Source organism: Lepidochelys kempii, chromosome 24 (assembly GCF_965140265.1).
Source record: "Lepidochelys kempii isolate rLepKem1 chromosome 24, rLepKem1.hap2, whole genome shotgun sequence".
NCBI lineage: Eukaryota > Metazoa > Chordata > Testudines > Cheloniidae > Lepidochelys > Lepidochelys kempii.
This window is the reverse complement of record NC_133279.1, coordinates 17692398-17700643: the sequence shown is the minus strand read 5'-3', so window position 1 is coordinate 17700643 and position 8246 is coordinate 17692398. Positions and strand designations below refer to the sequence as shown.

The window sequence follows — 8246 nt, the reverse complement described above, 5'->3', positions numbered from 1 at the left end:
GATGAACATTACTATGGGGTTCTGGCGTGGGGGTGCTCCTGAGGTGTCCTAGCTGTAGACTGTTTTGTCGGCCCAAAGAGTGTTTAGACAGACATGTCAACTGTGCATCAAAAAAAACCAGTTGAATGCCTGTCTAAAACTTTGTGTGATCAGTGTCCGTCGTACGTGGACAAGCGGCACCGGTGTAAAGGGAGGCGCTGTAAGCAGGGTCAGGGTTTGGTCGTTGGAGATATAGACAGTCACCTCTGTTTTATGGACAGCCTTAGGAAGCCCGAATCCTCAGAAAAGTATATTTTTTATGATTTTCAATGTACGCAGGAGACTGGGTTGCATGTGCCCAATTACATTTTTGCGATGTCCCTAAAGCCAGAAAAATCCTGGGAATTTAAGGGTGACGAATGTCTTTCAATGTTTGTTAAGACCTTTATTGGCAAAGAGTTCCGGGACTACACGTTCCTAGCGCACAGTTCCAAAGGTGATGATGCGTATGTAACCCTTCTGCCAGGCCAAGTTGATAGCAGCAAGGGCCGGGTTCAGTACACAGTGGTTCCCTCTCATCAAAGCAAATGGAAAACTGGCTCGAGCCCCCACACAGTGACCTGGGAAAATCTTACACACCCCCTGGACACCTCAAAGAGGCGATACTTCCCCTCTTGCAAGCACAGAGTCTCGGTGTAGCAGAGAATCTTTAATAACATGAGGTAAACGACATCAGCATTAAATTGGGAAAACACCACAACTAGTGTTCATTAACCAAACCATGAGCAAAGACCCACCCCAGCAAATTGGGCCACATCCTTTCCCTCGGGTTCTTGAGTCCCAGAACCCAAACGTCTTGAGTCCAGCAATCCACAAATCACCCAAAGTCCAAAAAGTCCAGCCCCAGAGTTCAAAAGTTCATCTGCAGAGTGTTACTCCCCAGTCTGGCTAAAAATGTGCCTGTGTGTGGGGGAAAGAGGTAAGGGGCACCTTACGTGACCTGAAGCTGACTGCCCCACAGGGCTCCGCTCCACTCCACCACGACCGGCTCCGCTCCGCCACGAACGGCTCCGCTCTGCACAGCTCGCCGTCTCACGAACAGCTCCGCTCCGCACAGCTCGCCTCGCTGTCTCACAAACGGCTCCGCCAGCCTGTCCACGATCAGCACCGCTGCACTCTAGATCTTCCGGCTCCCCACTACTTGACACAGCGCTCAGTGATTCCAGCTCAAAGTAGTGGGAGCCTTAGTGCTGGTGCACCATAAGGCCAAAGTGAATTCAGCACAGTACCTGTAGCAAGACTCTTAATAGACCCAAAATTAGCTCTGACATTCCACAGTGGAGAGAGACAGACAGAGGTGCAACTGGTGTTTCAGGCCCTCACAAAGGGGCCCACACCACCAGGTACTAATACCTGTCTCAAGCCTCTCTCCAGTCACAGAGTTTTGGCACCCATGTCCCTTCCCTAGCGACTGCTACTTTGTTGATGGTGAGTCCCTCCATCATAACAAATGGCCAAGTACAGTTCCAAGCACAGTTCCCATAATCAGGGTAATAGCAAGTTATTCTTCCTGCCCCAATAACAGAGACACTGGGGATCCCACAACAGCCAAAGTGACCATTTGGGCAGCTATGGCCTCATTCTAGGCGGGGTGGATGTGCCTATGCAAATGAGATCAGCCCCTGAAGTTCTTTTCCACAACTTGCCACACCTCACCACCAGATGTCAGGGTGGAGCTCATCCTGGCTCTGCTTACATCCTCCCCCCAGCCGAGAATTTGTCGTCCCGACAAATCACACTCCCTTTATACCAACTCATTGGTTTCCTCCAAAGGGCCTCAGGAAGCCCACTTGAGCTTCCACAATCCTGTGTGCTAAATGTATTGGCTCCTCACTAGTCACCCCAGGTGCATCATAAGTTAACCATTTTACTGGTCTTATCACCTTGTCTCGTCTATTGAGAATCTCTGTTGCCGAGGTAGGGGGAACATCCTCTTGAGTGATGGATGGAGAGGCTTCCTTTGAGGGTCCCTTGGCTACTGGCATAGGCCCCTGCACTCCTAGTTCTAACGCTGGAGGATCCAAGGTGCCCAGGACATCCTCTACCTGTGTGTCCACTGTCCAATAACCTGTGTGTGTCATCAGCAGCACAGGGGTGTCGGAAATGGGCCTAAATAATTCCGCTATGGGGTTTAGGGCGGAAGAGGGAGAACTTTCATTTCGTTCAGCTGATCGAGACTGAAATCTTGTCTCCATCCCAGGATACACCAGGGTTGTGTCTTCCTCCTCAGACTCACTCTCAGATGTGCAGAATAGGGGTAAGTTAGCTGCCCGGGTCCCGCTGTCTGTGTTGGATGGCAGCTTTGGTCTAGCTCTTCTGTTCTGGCCGACTGCCCTGTCATGGCCCATCTCATAAGGGGTGCTTACCAATTCCCCCACAGGGAGCAAAAGGTTTCTATGCACTGTCTTTATTTGCCCTGGACCGTCTTCAGGTTTGATCTTGTAGACTGGCAGATCTCCCAGCTTTTCCATCACCAGGTAAGGTATTGCCTTTCATCCGTCAGCTATCTTGTGTTTGCCGGCAATACCCAAATTTCGCAGCAGGACTCTGTCCCCCGGCTGGAGTTCCTGGGAACGCACTCTAGCATCATATCGATGTTTGTTGCGGTCTGCGTTCTTCTGAGTCGTTTCTGAGGGGGTGGAATCTCCATCCTTTGAAGTGTTTAAGGCCCAGCTTGACACAGCTCTGGCTGGGATGAATTAGTTGGGGTTGGTCCTGCTTTGAGCAGGGTTTGGACTAGATGACCTCCTGAGCTCTCTTCCAACCCTGATCTTCTATGGTTCTCTGATTCTCTGAACCTGCCTGCCTGCTCTGGTCACTGCAGAAAATGCCCGGCCACCATGTGGGCGCCCCAACCCCTCTGCCTGCTGTCTGCTCAGCTGGTCACAGGGGAGTCCCATCCGCCCCTAGGCACATGGAGCCGGGCACCGATGAGGAGCAGGAAACGTTTGGAAATCACAGACAATTCTCAGGAGCCAGGAAAACCGTCCCCCACCCTTGTCATCCTGCTTGGAAATGTTCCCCTGCCCCCTGCACTGAGATTCCTGCCAGGACTCCTGGGATCATTCCCAGGCTCTGGGAGGGAGTGGGGGGGTCTCTTCTGGGGTGTATGTACCCCACGCTGGCCCAAGGAGTGCAGGGAGAAAAGGGCTGAGCAGCAGAGAGGGTTTTGCAGATTCCTGGGCACAGGGACTAGCGTGAGGGCCGCGCTGAGCTGGGTGAGCCGGGACCGCGCCCTGCTTGGCCAGGAGGGGACACTGTTGCACCATCGCACTGACTCACATGGTCTGATTTCTGGGAGCCAGGACTCCTGGGTTCTATCCCCAGGTCAGGGAGGGGGTGGGTCTAGAATAGGCTGGAAGCCAGCAGCAATTAGGACTCCTTGCTTAAAAGAACAGGAGTACTTGTGGCAACTTAGAGACTAACAAAGTCATATAAATTGGTTCGTCTCTAAGGTGCCACAAGTACTCCCGTCCTTTCTGGGGATACAGACTAACACGGCTGCTACTCTGAAATCTGACTCCTTGGCTGTATTCGTGGCTCTGAGTCTGACACCGCCTCTTTCTGCCTCAGTTTCCCTGTTTATAAGATTGGGGATAATGTTCCCTTCCTCCCACCTGGGACCCTGGCAAAAGCGGGGGAAGGCATTTGGAGGTTGAAGTGATGTTTCCAGAGGAAAGCTCTGGAAAAAACCAAAGTGCATGAATTGGTTTTCTTTCTCTCCTCCTTCAATTAAAAACTTATGTTCACTGACTGAACTGTAACTCTCCCAAGCTCTAGACAGGAAAGAGTTAACGATCATGGGATCTCTTCAGCCAGTCCAGAGTTTTTGCATGCATGATGGAGGTGTGAAGGCATCAGTGGCAAGGGTGAACTTGGCCAATCAAATTCGGAAGAAGAGAGTTGACAGGACAGGATGGTCCCCGGCTTTGGAGTGGACACTTTTCTGGTGCTAAAGTTCTTCATTAGCATCGCCGGGCGTCTTTGCTGGGTCAGTGAGTCCCAGGGCTGTGCTCAGGGTGAATGGTTGTTATTCCATTAAACAGGAGACAGGGAAAGGAAATCCATACGATGGTCCATTGGTTTTCATGAAATCGAAACTCCAAACACAGTGTTCTACCTTTGCCATGCCTTTGATCTAGGCCAGTGACACTCGACCTTTCCAGACAGCTGTACCCCTTGCAGCAGTCTGATGTGTCTTGGGTACCCCAAGTTTCCCCTCACCTAAAAACGACTTGCTCACAAAACCATCCATAAAAATGGACAATGTCACGGCCACACTGCTGCTGACAAATTGCTTCCTTTCTCATTTCCACCATTACAAAATAACTCGGCTGGAATGCAGTATGTCAAGTTTCCTTCCCCACTCTGAACTCTAGGGTACAGATGTGGGGACATGCATGAAAACCTCCTAAGCTTACTTTCACCAGCTTAGGTTAAAACTTCCCCAAGGTACAAATTAATTTTATCCTTTGCCCCTGGATTTCCACTGCCACCACCAAACTTTAACTGGGTTTACTGGGAAACGTAGTTTGGACATGTCTTTCCCCCCAAAATCCTCCCAACCTTTGCACCCCACTTCCTGGGGAAGGTTTGGTAAAAATCCTCACCAATTGCATAGGTGACCACAGACCCACACCCTTGGATCTTAGAACGATGAAAAAGCATTCAGTTTCCTTACAAGAAGACCTTTAATAGAAGTAAAGGAATCACCTCTGGAAAATCAGGATGGTAGATACTTTACAGGGTAATTAGAATAATAGAATCATAGAATATCAGGGTTGGAAGGGACCTCAGGAGGTCATCTAGTCCAACCCCCTGCTCAAAGCAGGACCAATCCCCAATTAAATCATCCCAGCCAGGGCTTTCTCAAGCCCGACCTTAAAAACTTCTGAGGAAGGAGATTCTACCACCTCCCTAGATAACACATTCCAGTGTTTCACCACCCTCCTAGTGAAAAAGTTTTTCCTAATATCCAACCTAAACCTCCCCCACTGCAACTTGAGACCATTACTCCTTGTCCTGTCCTCTTCCACCACTGAGAATAGTCTAGAACCATCCACTCTGGAACCACCTCTCAGGAAGTTGAAAGCAGCTATCAAATCCCCCTTAATTCTTCTCTTCTGCAGACTAAAGAATCCCAGGCAGAGGCCTGGAGCAGAGAGTGACAGCGGGGTGTGTGTGTGTGAATGTGTGTGTGTGTGAAAGGTTCACCGCAAAGGTTCACAGGCAGAAACCTCTTCAGAGCAGCCAAATTCTTTTTTTTCTGTTTGCACAGACGTGTGGGGTTTGTTCGCAGGCATAACCTGCACCCCAGATAGCCACGTCAGCAGGTGAAAATGTATTCTAGCCACAGACACTCAGGCAGGAAACAGACTTGTCTGTGGTTTTGAGTAAGATACAAATGACCAGCTAGCAAGATGCCTTTCCCCATCCGGAGAGTTAAATGGAACTGGGCAGAACTGCTGCAAAAGCAGGTGGCATTTCTCCAAGATCTGCCTGCCCACACGTTCAGTGAGGAGGCATTGATGGTAACAACTTCCACAGTTGGTTGGTGGTGGTATTTCGCCCACGGGCACTGCCTGGGGAGGGGTGGGGAGCCATGGTTTGTACTGAGAAGGGATTTTTCCAACCTCCAGGGAGCACCCTGCAATGCGAGGTGTGTGCGTCCGAAGAGCAATCATGCGCCGGCCCCCTGCAGCTCTGCGCCCCCTGGGAAGGGACCTGCGTCACTGTCGTGGCTGAGTTCAGGCTGGGTGAGTGAAAGAAGATTCCTACTAAGTGTAGACACCATTGTCCTCCTGAAGCCAGGAGTCGAACCCAGGAGTCCTGGCTCCCAGCCCCTCCCCCTACTCTAAACAATAGACTGTGCTCCTCTCCAGGAGCAGGGACTGCTCCGTCTGGAAAGGTAATGTCATAGACAGGGGATGGGATGAGAAGGGAATTGCAGTGGGTGACTGTGGGCCCAGGATCAGACAGAAGAGAGGATTTTATCGGGGATGGGGGGGGAAGATGAGATTAGTTGGGGGTGGGGTGGATGGAACAAAAGGGGAGGATGGAGCAGCTGGGGGTCCATTGGGGAGCTCAGAGGTGATGCTCTGTTTCCCTTCCACAGAGAGAAACTCCTTCTCCTACATGGGTAAATCGTGCCTGGAGCCCAAGAACTGTGAGCCCGGCCCCTTCTCGCTGACCTACGCACACAATGTCACCGTGCGGGTGAACATCGCCTGCTGTGACACCGACGGCTGCAACGCCGGGGCCATCCCAGGTGTGTGTCTGCTGCAAACCTAGAGCCGTGCTCTGGCCATACCTGCCTGGAGAGTACCCAGGAGTCCTGGCTCCCAGCCCCCCTGCTCTAACTACTAGACCCCACTCCCTTCCCGTAGCTGGGATCGAGCCCAGCGTGTGGTGAATCCCCACCCCTGGCTGACTGTGTGTGTCTGACTGTTGTCAGTGCCAAGTGTGAGCTCTGTCCCCAACGGCCGGCAGTGCCCGTCATTCTTCAAAATGGGGGCAGATGGCTGGCAGGAGAAGGAGAAGGAGCTCTTGGTCTGCACCGGCGCCGAGGACCATTATGTTGAGGAATCTGGGATATTAACACTGGATAAGTTCTCCAGATGGGGGCGGGGTCTGAACACAGGGTACAAGGTGGAGCCCAAGTGTCCTGGCTCAGTCCCAGCCCCCCTTGCTCTGACCCACTAGACTCCACTCCCCTGGCAGAGTTGCAGAGAGAACCCTGGAGTCCTACTTGCTGAGATGCCAAAGGAGCACCCAAGGAGGATAAGGCCACTGCAGAGAAAGTAAATGTATTCTGTGCATCGGTCTTCACGGCTGAGGCTGGGAGGGAGATTCCCATACCTGAGCCATTCCGTTTTGGTGACAAATCTGAGGAACTGTCCCAGATTGAGGAGTCATTACAGGAGTTTTTGCAACAAATTGATAAATTAAACAGTAATAAGTCACCAGGACCAGATGGGATTCGCCCAAGAGTTCGGAAGGAACTCAAACGTCAAATTACAGAACAACGAACTGTGGTTTGTAACCTACCATTTAAATCAGCTTCTGTCTCAACTGGCTGGAGGACGGCTAATGACACTCCAATTTTCTAAAAAGGGCTCCAGAGGTGATCCCGGCAACTTCAGGCCAATAAGTCTGACTTCGGTACTGGGCAAACTCATTGAAACTCTAGGAAAAAAGAGAACCGTCAGCCACATAGATGAACATAATTTGTTGGGGAAGGGTCAACATGGTTTTGGTAAAGGGAAATCACGCTTCACCAATGTACAAGAATTCTCTGAGGGGTCAACAAGCGTGTGGACAAGGGGCATCCCGTGGATATAGTGTACTTAGATTTTCAGAAAGCATGCCTCACCAAAGGCTCTTAAACAAAGTGAGCTGTCATGCGATAAAATCCTCTCATGTCTCAGTAACTTCACCTTGAAATGAAACGGCTAAGGGGGCATACGATCGAGGTTGAAGCGTGTGGAGGAAGTAGAGAAGGAGTGTTATTTACTCCTCCTAACATAAGAACGAGGGGTCACCACAGGCAGCAGGTATAAAACAAACCAAAGGAAGTACTGCTTCACACAACGCACAAGAAACCTGTGGAACTCATTGCCGGGGGAAGTTGTGAAGGTGCAGACTATAACAGGGTTCAAACAGGAACTAGAGAAGTTCCTGGAGGACAGGTCCATCTGTGGCTATTAGCCAGGATGGGCAGGGAAGGTGGCCCTAGCCTCTGTTTGCCAGGAGCTGGGAATGGGCGACAGGGGATGGATCAGTGGATGATTCCCTGCTCTGTTCATTCCCTCTGGGGCACCTGGCATTGGCCAGAGGATACTGGGCTAGATGGATCTTTGGGGTGGCCCAGGAGGGCCGTTCCTCTGTTATGTTCTCACGTTGTTCCAGGCTCCCTGCTCTGAGCACTAGACCCCAGTCTGCCTGCAGAGCCGGGTGCAGTCCTGCTGGGAGGGGAGTGTGTGAGAGACCTCATGAGGGTCGGGGGGGAGAATTGGGAGCCCCCGATCACGTCTCTCCCCTGTCCAGGTGACATCAAACTGAGGATGACTGCGGCTGGATGTGGCTCCCCTGGCGCCTGCGTGAAGAGGGCGTTGGTGAAGAAATACGCCCAGGGCGTGCCGGAGATCCTGAGCCAGGCCAAGTGCTACCCAGTTCCCAGGGCCGGTGGAGGCATCGGGGAGCCCTGA

The 8246-nt window shown here is 51.7% G+C and overlaps 1 protein-coding gene across 1 annotated transcript; it reads left to right on the top strand.

Moving 5' to 3' along the window:
* Positions 1–354: 354 nt before the first annotated feature.
* Positions 355–8246, top strand: LOC140902987 (phospholipase A2 inhibitor and Ly6/PLAUR domain-containing protein-like). Its single transcript, XM_073323569.1, has 6 exons — positions 355–489; positions 2793–2932; positions 5683–5795; positions 6155–6307; positions 6494–6667; positions 8086–8246. The coding sequence occupies exons 1-6, from the start codon at positions 355–357 to the stop codon at positions 8244–8246; spliced, it is 876 nt and encodes a 291-aa protein (XP_073179670.1).

Coding starts and splice junctions, on each gene's coding strand:
- LOC140902987 (XM_073323569.1), top strand. CDS start 355: ATGTCCCTAAAGCCAGAAAAATCCTGGGAATTTAAGGGTGACGAATGT. Junction 490..2,792: donor CCAAAGGTGATGATGCGTAT/GTAACCCTTCTG, acceptor TGACCTCCTGAG/CTCTCTTCCAACCCTGATCT. Junction 2,933..5,682: donor GCTCAGCTGGTCACAGGGGA/GTCCCATCCGCC, acceptor ACCTCCAGGGAG/CACCCTGCAATGCGAGGTGT.